We start from the raw sequence: 17,939 nt of genomic DNA, 5'->3' as shown, positions 1-17,939 counted from the left end.
AAAAATCTGTGCTTTATTCCTGATCAGTGTCCCTAAATTGAACCTGTGTGTGTATATGTATATATGTGTATGTATTTATATGTATATATGTATGTATATGTGTATATGTATTTTGTTGTTGGTTTTTTTGTTTTTCCTTTCATCTTATTGCTATCTTTGTTCTGGGTTTTCTCTGTGCATCAGAGAGAGAACATATCCACCGGCATCATACATGCAATTAGGAGATAAGTAAAGAACGGCCTGATGCTTCAGGTGCCTAAAGCCAAGTTGTCACTCCTGTTCATCAAAGATAATGGGCATAACTACAAAAATATGCATATATTTACTGTGGAAAAACATAAATTTATTTGCTGTAGTTGCTTCATGTGGCAGCCTCATCAACAGCCTTGACAGCCCACTGCTCCTGTCTGTTGTGGTTAGTGCATTTTCACAGTTTTCACAAGAGCCCTGCTCGGTATAAACTTTGAAGCACAGAATGGAATAGTGTAGATTATACTGACTGGCCTCATAAGTAAATACCTTTACAGCTGTTATCCTTAGGTTAGTGAAAAATAGGAGTTTTATTACTACATGTGGTTAACATATTATCCCCTCTTACCTTTTGCACGAGAGTTTATTTTCCAAAAAATAAATGTTAGGCAGGTGCTGGTGCACTTTATTTTTGAGGACAGGTTATAATGTCAATGAACTGTGCCTAAAGCAATCATAACCTGCTGGAGGTATTAGCTGCTGATTGAAAAAGCTGTTATGCTAATTTAGTCTGTAAAGTCAAATTACTAAAAGAGAATATTTACAAAACATGCTACAGTGAACATTAGTTTTGTGTCACTTACTCGCTAAAGCTTACTGTTGCATCTCTTCCCAAGTGGAAAAAAAAAGAAGTAATTTTCTATTTTAAAGCAGAAGATTACTGGCAAGCTGTAAAATGTATTGATCGAAGGCTCCTTGGAACACGCGGGGAGCTTTTAATTTGCTGTGCATTTATTGCTGCAGCTTGAGTGATTTATCCTGGGGGTTCATTAGCCTCATCCTTATGCACTGCATGTGAAACCCAGCACCTTAAGCAACCTGCCTTTTAGTCCCCTCCCCTGACACCTCCAAAGTTATCAGAGGTAATCCAGCTTTCAGAGCGCTGTCACATACTGTGGGGAACAACTACTGGAGAAGTAAATGAGGGGAAGCTGACAAAAGAGGATATCTGTTGGGACTCCCATAGATTGATGCTTTTGACATACTTGTTGTCTCTTGTTAGTGTTTTTTAAGGCATGCTTGTGGTGTGGCAATATCAGTCTGCTCGCTAATTGGTCAATACGTTGCTTTGATCCATACTGATATCTCCCAACTACAGTATTTAGAACCTCTACAAATTGGCTCGACTGTTTTCGACGGTTTTGAGTGAAATGTCTTTACGTCAGCTGAATGAACTGTCATCAAATTCCTTTTTGGGTGAAAGGACAGAGCCTGAAGCAAGGAAAGGCCTCTTTGCTCCTGAAATATAGGAAGTGGGGACAAAACAAATTATTTTTTTCAAAGATTTTTTTGTGTCAGAGCATGATAAAAATAATCTGGTTTTGTCTTGTAAAGATCAGAATTTTGTTTTGAGCTTTTTCTGTCTTCCTCTGTCTCCAGGAGTAGCCAGGGCTTCATGCACATGAAGCTGTCACGGACCAAGGAGAACAAGTACATCCTGGGCCAGAACAGCTGCCCTTTCGACAGCGTGCCTGAGATCATCCATTTCTACTCCAGCCGCAAGCTGCCCATCAAAGGTGCTGAACATATGTCCCTGCTCTACCCTGTAGCCATCAGGACACTATAGTGCTCCAGGTCTCTTGCAGGCATCTGCTTTGCAGTACTTTGGGCCAACCTGTGGCTCGCTGTTTCCTGTCCCTCTGGAAAGAGCCCACTAGGCTCACGGGAAGATGAACAGTGGCATCCTAAACTGCTGATCTTGACTCACCTCACTGGCCAACAGATTCCAGACCTGTTTGAAGGCCCTCTGCTTACTATCTCATACATACAGACTCAGATTTGCAGAAGTTTTTTATTATTTTATTTTATGTTATGTTATGTTATTTTATTTATGATAGACATCTGCTTAGTAGATCAGACTGACTATCTACAGAACATCATTTCACTGACTGTTGAGCTGATTACCCATAGCACTTAAGACGTAAAGAAAAAGAAAGGTACAACTTAACGTTTGTCACTGGGATTTGCCTTTTAGCATAAACTGTTGTACCCTGTGAGTACACAAAATGACGATTATATTTGAAATGTTTGTTTGAGTGTCTCATTCGGTTAGGCTCTGTTGCTACTGTAATCATATTGCAAAGGGGATTTGAAGATTATAAGACCTCTGTAAGGGAAGCAACATTTATGATGCATGTCGAACGATATTGTCCACGTGTGCCTCATACAGTGGCCGGGATATTAAATAAACTGGCTGTGTATGAATGGAGCGTCCCCAGCTGCGTGGAAACAACAAGCCTGTGAGCTGTGCAGACTGATCTCTCTATCTTGTCATAGTGCATGTTGTCTGCTATCCATCATTGAGTGGGTGTATCACACCAGTGACAATGTAAGTACCGTGGTGTTGAGACAGGCAGGAGAGCATGATGGATGGGTCAACCCATCTGACACAGTACATTTGGCTGAGGCTAAAGACCAGAGCCTGTCCAAATGGACCAAATTATCCCCACTACCCCTGCTTAGAATGGCTTTGCATCGGGAGAATGAAATATGCTTGTATTGTCTACCTCAGAAAATCAATTTCATTCGCCCATGTGCAGATCAATAGGTACAATGGGATTGCAGACATTGATCTGCTCTCTCTTCGACATTCCCAATTCCCTTAAAGAATGCATCATTAGTTTTAGGAATATGCTTTTTTTTTTTTTTTTTTTATACAATTAATCTGAGATTTGTTTAATGAAAACACAAGCAGTTTTTTGTTTTTTCAGATCAGCAACTGTATGTATAGTGACTATTATAATACTGTGCAACGTAAGAAATGTTTGGTTAATGCCTTATAAAATGCATGGGTCAAATCAGTCCGCTTAGATCAGTCGATTTCTAATTCTGCTTTTAACAATTGTTCTGTGACTGTAATTTATTCTGGGGTGATTATTACTGATGTGTTACTCCTTTGTGATTGGCCCGTTCCCCCCCACCCCTACCCTCATCGTTCTGTGCCAACGTGATCGTGTTTTATGGGACTACTCCAGCCTCTTTTGCTGTGGTGCTTCAGCATTTTTGTTGTTTCCAGTTCTGCTAAGTGCAAGTTTGCCTCGGTGGCCTCACTCTGGGACACAAGTCACCGCGTCTCCTGTCCGACAGGATTGTCAAACCTCGTGTGAGAGACGATTGCGTACCCGTCCGCACACACATCGATTACAGTCCAGCGTGTCCAAACCGGATAATCACCTACCTTCAACCTGTCATGCTTCCACTTTTCATTAAAATCTCCAGATGTCTATACTAGGTGTAAGCGTGAGTATGCATGTGTCCAACAGGTCTGTGTGTGCAGTATTTGTATGCACATGAGAATGTGTGCGCACACTCAGAATTGCAGTCGTTTTCTTCTTATTATTATTTTTTTAACCCCGCTGGCCCCTGGTGACAGGTACAGCTCAAACCTCTTAGATTGTCACCTCTACCCCCCCACCTATGGCTGACTTTTTTCTTTTTTTTTTATTTGTTTGTTGTTGTTTTTACCCCCTTTCTTCCTGTATTCTTTCATTAAGCTGATTGGATTTTAACAACTCAAAGTAATGACATGCTTGCTTCTAATGTTACTGGCAAATTATAAGCCAAAGAAGCCGGTTTTCCAACAGTAGTCGCACCGCGAAGTGATTTTAATAAGGCTGCCTGATGCATGTGTGACCAAACTTCTTCTTCATTGGTGAACTTTAACACTTTTTATGAGCTGAAAAACCCATTGGTTTAATGAGCAATTAGAAAGAAAAGTTGGGGGGGGAGAGGCTTTAGTCCTACCTAAAAGTTACAGACACTAAGAGTTAGAAACTGACTTATGTGAGCATGACCACTCTGTAAAAAGCCAAATTAACTTTTGGCTTTAATACTATCTCTGCTGTGTGCTATGCAACTATAAACTACAGTCATTGAAGGGAAAATGTCAGGTGTGTGCCTCCTACAAATGTTAATGACAAATGTGATGGTACAAGATGTCTGCCAGGAAGAAATTTAATCACTAGAGTGGCATTAGTAAAAAATAAACTGCAGAATGTGGTATGTATTTAGAGGTATATTTTGCTGGTGCATTAAGTGAAGAGACAGGTGCTGTTATCGCATGAGGGTGTCTCATCATGGCACTGCAGCTTTATCGAGGAATAGTGCATTGTTGAAGTGGACCTATGTGCTTCTCGAGAGAAGATATCCAAATAGGAAATGCAAATTTAAAATTAACCGTGTGTGTGTTGAATTCTTTATGTTGCGAATGTTCACTACTTAAGAGATCAAATGTTGAAAGTAGCTCTTTATTAAGTTACTGCTGCTGATGAGTGTTACCCTACTATAGGAAAGATCCTGCGTATGATGGCAGCACTGTCTAGAGAGAGGCCTTAGCTTTGGAGAGTAAGAAGATGGAAAGATGTAGAAGAAGAATAAAGGAGACAGAGGAGAGGGTGTTCTTGAAAAAAGGGTGATGCAGTCAGCAGACGCTCTCTTTACGTTTGTGTATCTATTTATGAGAACCTGAAAGAACCCTTCTCCTCCCTCGGAAGTGTCTTAAAGCTTGTGTGTGTTGGTGTACGTACACACACAATGTGCATGCTTGAAGCAGTGTTTGTTGAATGAGTGAGTGTGTGTGCGCGCGCATGTGTGTGCACTGGTGTAAGCAGCCATCAGCCACAGACTTGCCCTGAGACTTGACTGTGGTAAAGTGGAAACTTTGAGTTTTCTTTGTGTACATTTTCGTGCCATGTATGTATGCACTACTTCAACATATCTCTGTACAGTCCCTCATGGCCAAATGTATATATTGAATGTATTGTATGGGGACATAGAGGCATCAAGGTTCAAAATAAATACAAAATAAATACATTTCAAAAATAAAGTTGGGTTTGATTTGACAGTCCCTGTTTTACACTGACTCAGATCAATAAAGCAAACTCGTAATTATTTGGTAAAAGAAGCGGGGGAAAAAGACCCTTTTCAGAATCTCAGCCATGACCAGTTACCATGGTGAGGCCCTTCAATAAACAGTGAAGAGCGACCATTGTTTGAGTCAAGGACAGAATGCTGAAGCTATTATCAAGCCAGTACTGCAAACCCTTGTTGTTCTTTATTGATCCACTTTGTTGCAGTCTCGTAATATATTTTTCACTCTGTTCTTCATTCCAGTACAATTATCTTGACTTGCCTTTGAAGTTTAATTGGCAGCGTTTCCTACATTTAGTTTCCCGGTTCCCTTTAATCACATCTTTCGGCCTTTATTGTACATCAGAATTATATGTAAGGTGTACTCATCCATCCTAGATTTTACAGAGTGTGAATAATACATGATTTTTTTTTTGCATTTGGAAAAAACCTCAAGTGACAGATTGAGCAGCCATTTCTTGGCCAACTGTTAATTTTCCCTGGTGATGGTTTTATTCATAGGTCTGTAAAGGTTTCTGAAACAACTGCTAGAAAGAAGAAAAAAAATCAGTGCCGTTAATTTGTTTAATGTGACAAGTTTTTTGTTTGTTTGTTTTTTAACTTTTCTAAAAAATTTACTTCCTGTAAATGGATAAAAGCTGCACTGTTTTCTGTTAGTTCTTTACTTTTCAACCAGACAGTTCACCATGGCACTATCATATACTGAGTCCAGCTGTTGAAGGTAATTGGAACGGTGAACTATACAAAAGCCACAACTTTAGGTTAGTTTAAATCAAATTGTTCTGTGTATTTTCTTTTTTTTCAGCAATTTCTTAGCAGAACTATAAAATAAAAAATGACAGTGAACATTGTCGGTTTACATTTTCCTTCATTTTCTCATACCCAACACAAATTAATCTGACTTACAACCTCGGTCAAAAAGAGACAATTAAAACAGAACTTTGCATTTTCAGTTTTTTTAACCACTTACGCAGCTTAGGTTCATGAAGGGAACTGGAGCTTATCCCAGCTGCCACAGAGAGAGATGGGGAAAACCCTCAACAGGTTGCCAGTCCATCACAGAGCTAACACAGAGAGACAGACAATCTCACACTCTCACATCCACGCCTAAAGCCAATTTAGAATCACCAGTTAAACTGAAATGCATGTCTTTGGATTGTTGGAGAAAGCTTTGTACCCTCAGAAACTCCCCTCAGTAGTTTTTCTAGAATATTTACCCTTCTCTTTGCTTCAATTCTGTTCTCCTTAAGAGAAGCTCCGTGAAGGGTTAAAGCACCCTGGATGAAATGCATCAAAGAACCTTTTGTGGGCAAAAAGTGTGCCGCAAAAGAAGGCTAACGAATAAAAGCATGGCTTGAAAGCAATGAATGGGCCACAAGGGGATAAAATGGCCTCGTGTCTATCAGAAGCTCATTTCATATTCTGCTCAGTCACGATGGGCAGAAAGCAATCTCAGGTAACAGACCTTATGTTAATAACATGTGAGTTGCCTCCTTTCAGGAAAAACAAAAGTGCATGGAAGCCATTATACCAGCCCTATCCCATCCTCCTGCAACAGCACGTCAGAGGATTTCATCTAGAGAATAGTGTTGGTAATGTTCTGCTTGTCTGTGAAGCTGCTTGATTAGACAAGCTTTTACACCATTTCAAAAGGCCTGATATTGATGATTTCTATTGGCCTAATATATTGCCCTTAATGACACGCTCCAGAACCTTGCTCATTACCTGAATCCCAGTGTCACTGTGGGAATAATTGGGCAGATTTGTGCCAGCTTCAAAGCTCAGGGCCTGATTCATTAAAAAGGACCCTTTTCCAACTGTTTAAGCCATTTCTGGTCCATGTCTTAAAAATATCTGTATATATATATGTATATATGTATATATGTATATATGTATATGTATATATGTATATATGTATATGTATATGTATATATGTATATATGTGTGTATATGTATATATGTGTGTATATGTATATATGTGTGTATATGTATATATGTGTGTATATGTGTATATGTATATGTGTATATGTGTATATGTATATGTATATGTGTATATGTATATGTATATATGTATATGTATATGTATATATGTATATATATGTATATATGTATGTATATATATGTATATATATAATTTATTTTATCAACTTTCCTCCTGACGATGCTGTCTGTGTTGAGCGCTCAGTGGATCTGCGCTCGACAGTGCAGCCTAAGCGGAGTAGTCGAACGCAGATTCACTGAGCGCAGGGCAAGCTAGCGAGACAGAAGTTAAGCTCTCCTTCCAACATGGCAAATTGAACCTCCCCCACCCTCATTCAGATCTGGCGTTTGGAACTATTTTGGTTTTCATGTGACATATGACCCTGAAGGTAAGCGTGTCATGGACTAAAGTAAAACAGTATGTTGGATGTGCCACGCAATGCTCAATTACATGGGTGGGAGCTAGTGTGTTAGCGCAGTTAGCTCGTTAAGGTGTTGGCTGTCCAGCCCCATGCACGGGCGATCTTCGGTAGCTCGTTAACGGAGATTTGCCGTGTTGTGGCGTTAACGTCATGTCAAGGAGTGGGAACACAACAAATATGACTGCACATTTACACCGACATCATCCTAGTGCAAAGACAAGTGGAAGCAGAAAAAAAACAACAAGCACGCATGCTACAAACTTTACCCCAGTCATTTAGACAGCCGTTAGCACATGATTCTTCTTATGGGGACCTGATATGTTTAATATGCTGCTGAGAATATAGCCCAGAAGAAGCGGATAGTATAGCTTTTATTTTGGAAAGAGACATTTCTCTGTAATAAACTCTCTTTTCCAAAGATGAGTGATTCCTCAATCAGATACAGGGCTCGCAAAGTCGCTAGCCCCACGTCCTGGGGCTAGCGATTTTTCCAGTCGGGCTACCAAAATCTATCTCTGCCCTGCCCGTCGGGCTATCGTAGGAAGGAAAAATATATGTCAATGCTTTTGCATTCTTTCAGAAATGTAGCTGGGTAATTATGTCATTGGCATCGGTGAGCCACTGCCAATATGTGACATATTGAAATCGCGTTTGAATTTGCTCTTGTTTTTTGCTTTCACTTTGCAATCGTGCGAACTGTGTATAGAGAGCGACAGCACTGATCTGTGAGTGATGATAATTTGTGCACCAATTCCTCTGACTTTGTCTTATCAATCCTTAGCTATGCAAACATGACAAGTGAAATCTCCCAGCAAGCTTAAACATGTGAGAGGTTGATCGCGCAGAGAATCGCTGAGCGTTATGTGAGTGCGTGTGTAAAAGCAGCAGGATATATATTGTAGCGGGTCAGGGCTGTTCGGGGTTCTGTTTGTACAGTTATGTTTTGTTTATGTTGCTATAGTGACGGGTGACACCCTCTCGCTGCGACGGTGTGCCCTTCCGGGGTCAGAGGGCGCCCTCTGTGTTGTTGTTGTTGTTGCTATGCTGTTGCCTCGCTGAGCAGTTAGCTAGCGGTAGTGTTCTCCCTGGCTAGCTCACGGGAAGCAAGACCAAACGACACCTCCGTCTCCTCCTTGTCTGAACTCGCCACATTGGTGTCAGAAGTGGGATGATGGTGGCACCCCATGTTGTTCTGACCCGAGTGACTTTTCCCCCGCCGGTCGTGACCAGCCGGTGCGCCAAAAGAAGGCACCTGGACATTTGCAGGACTTTGTGTGGGGTAATGGGGTCGTCGGGGACGACTGACCCCTTAGGTGGGGGCTATGTAGCGGGTCAGGGCTGTTCGGGGTTCTGTTTGTACAGTTATGTTTTGTTTATGTTGCTATAGTGACGGGTGACGCCCTCTCGCTGCGACGGTGTGTCCTTCCGGGGTCAGAGGGAGCCCTGTGTGTTGTTGTTGTTGTTGTTGTTGCTGTGCTGTTGCCGCGCTGAGCAGTTAGCTAGCGGCAGTGTTCTTCTGCAGATGTCAATAAACGGCTGTGCTCCCTGGCTAGCTCACGGGAAGCAAGACCAAACGACACCTCCGTCTCCTCCTTGTCTGAGCTCGCCACAATATTTTAATTCTGCTGAGCCAAATAAGACAGGTCGGGGTGAAGAAGTGACAGCCAAAGAAAAGCTTACCACAAAACGGAAAAGTTATGACAAATCAGACGATAAGGCAAAAAGAAAGTGCAGCTTTATGGTTTCATGGACAAAAGAATTTCTGTGGCTGCAATATGACAAGCGAAATAACCAGGGCTGCACATAAGTGGTCCGCAGGTGCGCATTCGCTGTCAAAATAAAAAACGGGCACAAGATCAGAAGTTGCAATGCGTGTTTGCGTACATAAGATTTTCAGGAGGAGGACAGACATTTGTTTAGAACTCTTAAAGATGTCGAAGAAGCAAGCTCCTTTAAGCAATTACTGTGATGTTCCTCCACCTCCAAAGAAATGTCAGAAGGAGTCCGAACCACAAAAGAAGCACGTATTCTCGGAAAAGTAGTTGCAGGAGGTGAGCTGGCTTCAAACAAATGATGAACGCACAGAGATGTGGGGCGGAATGTGCCGTGAAAATTTAATAAATGACAAATTAAAAAGGCATGAACATTTTTTTTTTGTATCAAAAAAATATCGAACCGAACCGTGAATTTTGTGTATTGTTGCACCCCTACTATATCTATCTATATATATATCTATATATATATAGATATATATATATATATATATATAGATATAGATATATAGATAGATATATAGATATATAGATAGATATAGATATATAGATATAGATAGATGGAAAGGTGAAAACAGAGTCGACAGGTACCAACAGTTTCTATAGTGTTTTATAATTTCAGGGATTACACAGTCAATACTACAGCTGCCAACAAAAGGGACTTAAATATGGTGTGTAATAACATGTTTTCCATACTGTATGTGTGGCAGCATTTCGCACACCATCGAGCATCTCCATGACAACTTCTCATAGTGCCATTTGCCACAGTAAACTGTTCAGAATAGTATGGAAGCTGTGCTTTAGATACAGTAGTATGCATTCAAAACACCAGTATATATAATATGAACTGAATTTATTCTGCAGCTAAAGCAAGCACCAATAAGCCACATCTACTCTGTTGGCTTCAAATTAAACAATTCTTTCTGAAAGACTGAAACGGTCTCCTTTTTAATATGCAAGAAAGGCAATGGCACTTTTATTCACCATTGTTCTTTTGAACCTGTGACACAGTTTCCTTCAGCACAATAGAAATGCTTTATTTTTAAAATACCCTTGGAGGCAGTTGGAGGTGGAAATTGCCCGCAGGTGTGCGTGCATATAAAATGGTAATGGGGACAGACAGACACAAAGCGCTGTTTGGGTGCTGTGCTCATGAAAGGCCAATCCACTGATTGAGCTGTCACATTCACAGATGCCGTAATAAAACTAAGCAGGGCAATTACTGTAGATGGAGAACGGTAGGTAGCAGAAGAAGAGGGGGTGGAAGGGTGTATGTGTGTGCGTGTTTAGGGGGGGGGGGTTAACAATATGTCCTCCCCTTGAATACCCCAACGGGAGACAACAAAACAAAGCAAATGTATCCGTCTGTAATAATGCTGGGGGGGAAAGGGGGCTTAACTAATGTAACAATTCTCCAACAAGCACAGGAATATCAGAGAATGCTAATAAAGCTTTCACCTTATCTGTGCAACTTTTTCTTTTATGCTGATGTCTGTCTAGGCGCATTGTGCTCCTTTGAAGGAAATGAAGGCACACAACTTCAAACACAAACCATTTACCAAGAAATGTTCAGCAAAAAACTGATCAAACCCAAGACTTTAAATTAATAGGGGGTGTAAAGGGCAGCAAGTGTGCTAAGATGATAATCAGGCAACTCTCCACAGTACTAAACTACTGCATTGCCATCTAGTGTACACAAAGGGGAATTGCATATGCAGGCAGGATAATGTAAATACAGAATAAGTGTTACGTGCATTAAATGGAACTTCTGGAGCTGAAATAAAAGAAGATTTTATTTAACACATTTATATGAAACAACAACTTGAAAACTGATCTTTTATAGAGGTGTGGGAAATGTTAAAAATCTACAATGGGCCATATGCCTGTGCATACCTTCAAGTCATTAGGCAGAAAAGAAACCAAATAAAAAATTGTTAATTTTAGTCATTACAAAATTAAATCAACATTTAAACCTGACGAGTCAATTAATTCTATTAATGATGGTATATATGGTAGTAAAGAAAATATAGCCAATACCTTTTTAAATGAACTTTGAGTTGTATTCTTTAAGGTTTTAATACTGCAAACAAACTATAAATCTGGCATGGACAATGCTTGAATGGTAATTATGAACAAGTTTATTAGAAGATTTGTCTCATCAATAAGAAACAAAATGGCCTGTGGAGATGAGCTGAATTGCTTCTGTTCTTTATTGGGAAACGTTAAGAAATCCTTACACTGTCACTCATAATTTGCTCTATTGTTTCTGGGCAGCAGGGTGACCAGCTTTTTTAAGCTCTCTTATCTATAAAAGGCTGTCCGTGGGGTACGGGCTCAGAGTCCTTGGCCTCCGGCAAATATGAGCTCGAGGGCAGCCTGGATGTCACCATCTGTGGCCTGTAGCGCCCTCAGCATCAGCTCCTCATCCTGAATCCCCATATCTCTGAGCTGCTGCATCTGGGACTGCCAGCGGCCCTAGCAAAACAAAAACATGTTCAAGGCCTAATCTTTTATCCACACATAGCCCTGTCTAAACAAGCTTGCAGCTGCACTACATACCTAAGCCAATACCCATTGAGGAAAATGGCAGTTATATTATTATTTTCTCCATAAACTGAACACACGTGGGATTTATTCAGTTAGTTCACCTGCAGAGCAGACATGTTGGTGGCTTGCAGAGCTTGCTGTAGTGCTTGGCTGAAAAGATCGTTACTGACTGGTGTCCCTGCTGGCATGGGGGCTATGCCACTGGAGGGGTCCGACTTAATCAAAGACAGGATGAGAAATAAAAGCAAGCAATGAGTGTTAGGAATAATGCTTTTGTAATTTTTTTTAATGTGTAACATTATAATCTTAAGTAAATTTTGCATAAATGTACTATTTTAAAGATTTAAGCATGTTTTTGAATATCTATCGCAAAATGGAAATAACCCTCACTTGGCTTGCCGTTGTCGGAGTGACAGCGCTGCTATCAGGAGTGCTAGCAAGGGCCAGTGCAGTTGCCAGCTCACTCTGTGTAATAGGTCTCGGTCCTGTTGCTCCACTATGGCTCAGGGACACTGGACGCATTCCTGCAGAGACTCCGCCTCTGTTAGAGGGGCCTGCTGGGCTACTCTGTCACACATATTTAGGCACACCAAGTGACGTTATGGCTATTAACAACATTAAACATCACACGGCATCAGTGTTTCTATACATGATCTTTGCAGTTTTGTATTGACTTACAGACTGGAATTCATCCTCATCATCTGACATGCCCTCAAACATGAAGCCTCCTGCCAAAAAACACAAAAAGCTTTGTCTGATTAATAACCTGGACATTCACTTAAAAGAAACACGCACAATATTATTAAAAGGAAGAAACAGCACAATGAATTTTAGATGATTTTGCAGTTGGAACTACTTTATCGATATGCTCCTCCTTCAGTTCAGTTATATTGCTTACCCGGCATATCGCTGTATGAACTGGCTGATACATTGCGAGAAGAGCTGGCACTGGACTGAGCGGGCATACTGCCTGCCACAGAATGCAGGACCAGGATGATGGCATTGACAAGGGCCGGATGTGAACTGATTAACCTATGAGAGACAGACAACCATCCACCGCACTGTACATGAATATTATGCGTCATAACAGAGCTGAAATCAGAGGAAAGCCATACTCACCCATCCAACATGTTGGGGTCTGTAAACTGTACAAAGAGATCTTTATCCTGGAGAACTCCTGAGTGTGGATTTAAGGAAATTGTTACTATTTGCATGGTACAACAAAACCCGCTTAAAGATGTTCATAAAACTCAGAATGACCTTACCTAGAGCAACTGGGTCTGACCTGAGTCCAGGTGTGGCTACAATAATCTGATCCAGAGACTCTTTGTTTGTCAGCATTTTATAGACCTATGAGAGGGGAAAAGACAATAAATATAGTAGCAGAAGAAGAAGTGGTGATGTAGCAGCAGTTACAGTAACAGCTGTGGTATTTACTAGTGTTTTCTTACGATAACATATGAAACTTCTGCCTCTCTGTTAGGGTTAGCTTTGTTTCTTTGATCGCAAACTCCTCAGAGACCATCAAGAGTTTAAGTAACCAAACTTGGCACAAGGGTGCATCTTAGGACCCTCGAGTTTATAATCGATATCAGAGATGATAAGATCATCCTGTTGCCTAACAACCAACTAGCAAACTAAAATGACTAAATTGTAGTATTATTCATGATATATTATGTCATCAAGTGTCTTGGCAGCCACCAAGCAATGAGCTAAAAAAAACCTGTTTTTAGCCACATGAAAGCATCTTATTGTTTTATTTTCATGCCAGTAACATCTCATTTATAGCCTCAAAAGTTGAATTATACATGTCTAGCAACCAGTTAGCAGTTGGCTAAAATTACCCATTTTTAGCATATAATACTACTACTACTACTACTACTACTACAATAATAATAATAATAATAATAATAATACTAATAATAATAATAATAACAATAATAATAATGGATTGCATTTATATGGCGCTTTTCAAGGCACCCAAAGCGCTTTACAATTCCACTATTCATTCACTCTCAAATTCACACACTGGTGGAGGCAGACTGACAGAAGCGAGGCTGCCATATCGCACCATCGGCCCCTCTGGCCAACACCAGTAGGGTAGGGTAAAGTGTCTTGCCCAAGGACACAACAACCAGGACAGAGAGCCCGGGGATCGAACCGGCAACCTTCCAGTTATAGATGAGCTTGTTGGGAACAACATCTATTAAATCTACTGTAGATGTTATAGGTTAACATCTATTAACCTGATTTTTTTTTTGTTTCACTTTTCTCGTGGCAATGCAGTCTATCAGTATGCCAAAAAGTACAAACAGGCCAAGCAATACTGTAGCATGGGCAAGTACTAGTTGTTCAAATACAGTACATTATATAGAATGTAAATGACAAGTTGAGGATGATAGCAATGATGTTTGAGGGCCATAACACAGCACCCAAAGCATGTGAACTAACAAGTACGTCTGATTATATACATCTACAGGACCTACTGTATCATCTGACCTGACTTTTATGAGCTACACTATATGGACCAAAGAACTGGGGCAAACACTTCATAACTCTTTACTCCCTGAAAGGACTGAAAGGATATCACTAAAGCACTTCTGGATGGATGCAAACTGCATTTCGTTGCCCTGTACCTGTGCATGTGCAATGACAATAAAGTTGAATTCTATTCTATTCTATTCTATTCTATTCTATTCTAAAGGTCACTATAAGTAACGGTTGAACTTGTTTTTCTGAAGTGAATGGCTTCTGCCATATGTCAGGCCTGCTTAAAGAACAAGATTACTGGGTTTGGTCTCTGCCTGTGCAGCTTGGAAAAACCCAGAAACAATTCCAATGGATGTTAAACAACATCTCTTAAAAAAAAAAAAAAAAAAAAAGATTTATTCTGGGGTGTCAGAAAACTCATCATTAAGGGTACGGGGAGTTCATCAAATGATGTCTTTATGGGGGAAAGATTTAATAATTGAATAAGGTGCCCCTGGAACTCCAGTGGACCAAGGCCAAGCAGCTCTTGTAATGCATATGTGGCACACTTGTTTTGTTCATATAGTGCACTATCAATAGCAGTGACTTATTTATACCAGTTTATGTAGAATCCACCTAGTCCAATCTTTTTTTAAGCCAACATGCTGTAATGTTGCTGAGATTGAATGCTGCAAAGGCTGCAACAGTTAAACTCATTTATGTTTAAAGCAGCTCCTAGTGGCCTGGGGTCTGTTTATCCATAGCTCCGACATGCAACTAGGGTGATGCAATCAGAGGTAAACACCACTGAACAAAGATGTGACATCATCCAAAGGACAGTGGAGAAGATTCCAGCATGGTCAAGGACAAACGCTTATTTGTTTACTTATTTATGTATTTATTTTAGTTTAAGGCATGACAAAAATAAAATTTAGTGCCTGTGTCAAATAACTTTATGCAAGCTGTGAAGCCACATGGCCTAAAAAAAAAAAGAAAGAAAAATAAAGAGCTAAGCCAATGAATTATGAATGATTTTTGTTTTTCCATTCTTACAGCTGATTCATGTTTTCACTTGATAACTATTCCCTTAACTCAACACAAAACAAAATTTCTTTTCTGGAACTATACTTCTGTCTGTTCAAGGCATGTAATCACTGTAAAAATAATAATAATAATAAAAAAAAAGCACAAGAAGCAGCTGTGAAACCACCACAAAATATTTCCAGCTGAGTGGTTCATATTTAGGGCCAACTGTTTTAAGCATACTTGTCATTAATGGAAGAGTACAATGTCTTTCAAAAACACAAAATGTCAACACTTGTGTACTTTTCTCTGAAAGATGAACTACCTTGTCTAATGGCAGGGCTCTGGAAAGTAAAGAAGCTAATGATAGAAAGTAAAGAAGCTAATGATAGCTTCAGGACAAGACATGAGACTCAAAGTGACCTTCAGTGGTCCCATTCTACTGCATGCGTCAGTTGCAGGTGCTGAAATGAGTTTCTTATTCCGGTACTTTACTTCAAATAGAGTTAACACATCATGGACTAACACTGGAAAACCAATGTTAATTTTAAAAGTCATTAACTAATCTAATATACTGTGCATAACAGCATTCACGCCTTGCTGAAACAGCAGCTTGTTTACACATTTGCCTAACAAGCAAAAGATCTCTGATTCTTCTTTTCCTCAAACAAAATTTAGATATTAGCCAAAATGGTTGTTGTGGAGAGAGAGAAATCTCATAAGAAGTGAATGAAGGATCAAGTTCTTTTTAACACTCACTAAAAATTAGCTGAAATCCTAAGCAGCTCAGTTACCGTCAGTGTGTTTCCTCTCCTCTACTCACCGAGTCCCTGTAGGCCGAGCTGAGAGAATGAAGAGCAGCATGAAACACCCTGAACTCCCTTGCTGCAGTTACCCTGTTTACTGGCTCTGGAAAATACAAACACACATTCAGATTCACACGTTCAATGTCATTTACAGCTTAAACACAGTTTTAAGCTTAAATGATGCATACACACAGACCTGGACTACTCTCTGGCTCTGGCCACGTCTTTTTGAGGATGTGTAAGGTGGATCCTGGTTGAATCCCACAGGCATCCAGTGTAAGGTCATCTTTAAGTTTGCGTCCACAGTGGACCAACTCTGGTAAACACACAGAAGAGTGGTGAGATTTTCACATAGAGACATGCACAGATTTCACTGACAGCTAAAGGATGATGAACAATAAGCATGCACTTCATGCTGTATGTCAAGGTCTCATATCAACCCAAGTTTAACAGTGGAGGTTTTTGGGTGTACCTATTAGTTCAGGGTCTGGGATGGAGTCTGGGAACTGAGCTGCAACAAGCTGTTTCAGGGTGGCGACCCTGTATCCTCCAGGTGGAACATCACCTGGCATCATCTCCGGGAAGTGGAAGGTAGATTTGGGCTGATCAACCAGCTTCAAAGACAGATTCCATTCTGACGAGGCCATCTCTTCCTGTTTAATAACCCTACACACCTGCAATTAGTCCACAGAACACAAGCTTAACACAGTGGGGTAGACCACAACATATACACTGTTAGCTAACAGTATAATATTACACTTCACTCTGCTTCAGTGTGAAGATAAGGCAGGTCTTTTTGACACAAAATAAACCTCAGACCCATGATCCACAGGAGGAACTCACGACAAAATGCGCTATTACCTGACGATTACCTTTTCTACGAGGTTGTAATGAATCACGTTACCACTCGACCCGGTTAGCTGCCTAGCGTTTGCTCACGAAGCATGCCGAATTTTCTAAATTAAACTTTTCATGCCGTTTAGTTTGGGTGATTTAAAACATTTTTTTTAAATAACTGAGCCTTACAGAACTAAGAATAAAACTAAAACTCTATACGAATAACTGCACACTCACCCTTTTGTTGTTGACACTCAATTCACTTCCTGGTTTTAGTCACGTGTCTAGGTTGCGTTTACGTCCACTGTCCAAACGAAGGAGTTTTCACTTTTCTGTGATATTCATAGATAGATATATTTTCGAATATTTGTGATGACTCTTAAATACACACACACACACACACACACACACACACACACACACACACACACACACACAAATGAAAAATAAATGCTAATCCAACTTAGCTCTCGGTCAGACTGTTACATCAGTATCTCTATCCCACGTCATCTGTGGGAACACCACATAGAATGACTTTCATATCCTACCTGTCCAAGATGGAATCAGTCCAAAATTCCCCAGCCCTCAACTGATAAACCTTTTGTAAACCACTTTTTTAAAACTACCTTGATCGCTGTAGTAGGGATTCACTTAATACCAAAATGGGCTTTCATGCTCTGAAATCAGTATTCAGAGAATGGGCATCAGTTTACTGATATGGAGATTACTAATGACAGAGATTATTAATGACTTTGTGTTAACAGCTGTGGATAGATTATATTTTATATTATATTTTCTTTGTTTTCTGATGATGCTGACTTAACTATATTGGACTGACTGTCCAATAAAGTGCATGCAGTATATACTGCACTGAATGGTTAATTAGTCCACTTTTACATGCAGTATTGAAAGAAGGTTTTACACAGAAACATGTAAAACTCTGAATATTGTTTCCAGGTGTGAGG

The 17,939-nt window shown here is 40.2% G+C and overlaps 2 protein-coding genes across 7 annotated transcripts in view; one reads left to right on the top strand and one right to left on the bottom strand.

Annotated features, from left to right (window-relative positions):
- Nucleotides 1-5,074, top strand: part of shf (Src homology 2 domain containing F) — a 94,997-nt gene extending 89,923 nt beyond the window's left edge. For all 4 annotated transcript variants that reach the window (XM_026172905.2, XM_026172887.2, XM_026172880.2 and 1 more), the window contains one exon: nt 1,630-5,074. In XM_026172905.2, the coding sequence (XP_026028690.2) occupies nt 1,630-1,816 (187 nt within the window). In that variant the 3' untranslated portion in view covers nt 1,817-5,074. The remainder of the gene's footprint in view (nt 1-1,629) is intronic.
- Nucleotides 5,075-11,067: 5,993 nt separating this feature from the next.
- Nucleotides 11,068-17,308, bottom strand: LOC113025276 (ubiquitin-like protein 7). Of its 3 annotated transcripts, none has more exons than XM_026172848.2 (11): nt 17,212-17,308; nt 16,610-16,811; nt 16,334-16,453; nt 16,155-16,240; nt 13,105-13,189; nt 12,959-13,016; nt 12,738-12,871; nt 12,518-12,567; nt 12,230-12,406; nt 11,941-12,054; nt 11,068-11,767 (listed from the first exon to the last, which is right to left on the bottom strand). In XM_026172848.2, the coding sequence occupies exons 2-11, from the start codon at nt 16,782-16,784 to the stop codon at nt 11,627-11,629; spliced, it is 1,140 nt and encodes a 379-aa protein (XP_026028633.1). In that variant the 5' UTR covers nt 16,785-16,811; nt 17,212-17,308; the 3' UTR covers nt 11,068-11,626. The 3 variants fall into 3 exon arrangements, with proteins under 3 accessions (XP_026028633.1, XP_026028651.1, XP_026028642.1); XM_026172866.2 differs by having other exon boundaries at nt 17,010-17,221; XM_026172857.2 differs by having other exon boundaries at nt 16,999-17,217.
- Between the last annotated feature and the right edge of the window lie 631 nt (nt 17,309-17,939).

Source organism: Astatotilapia calliptera, chromosome 1 (assembly GCF_964374335.1).
Source record: "Astatotilapia calliptera chromosome 1, fAstCal68.1, whole genome shotgun sequence".
In the NCBI taxonomy this organism is placed as follows: Eukaryota; Metazoa; Chordata; class Actinopteri; order Cichliformes; family Cichlidae; genus Astatotilapia; species Astatotilapia calliptera.
The sequence above is the reverse complement of the archived record's forward strand: the minus strand, read 5'-3'. Positions and strand labels throughout refer to the sequence as shown.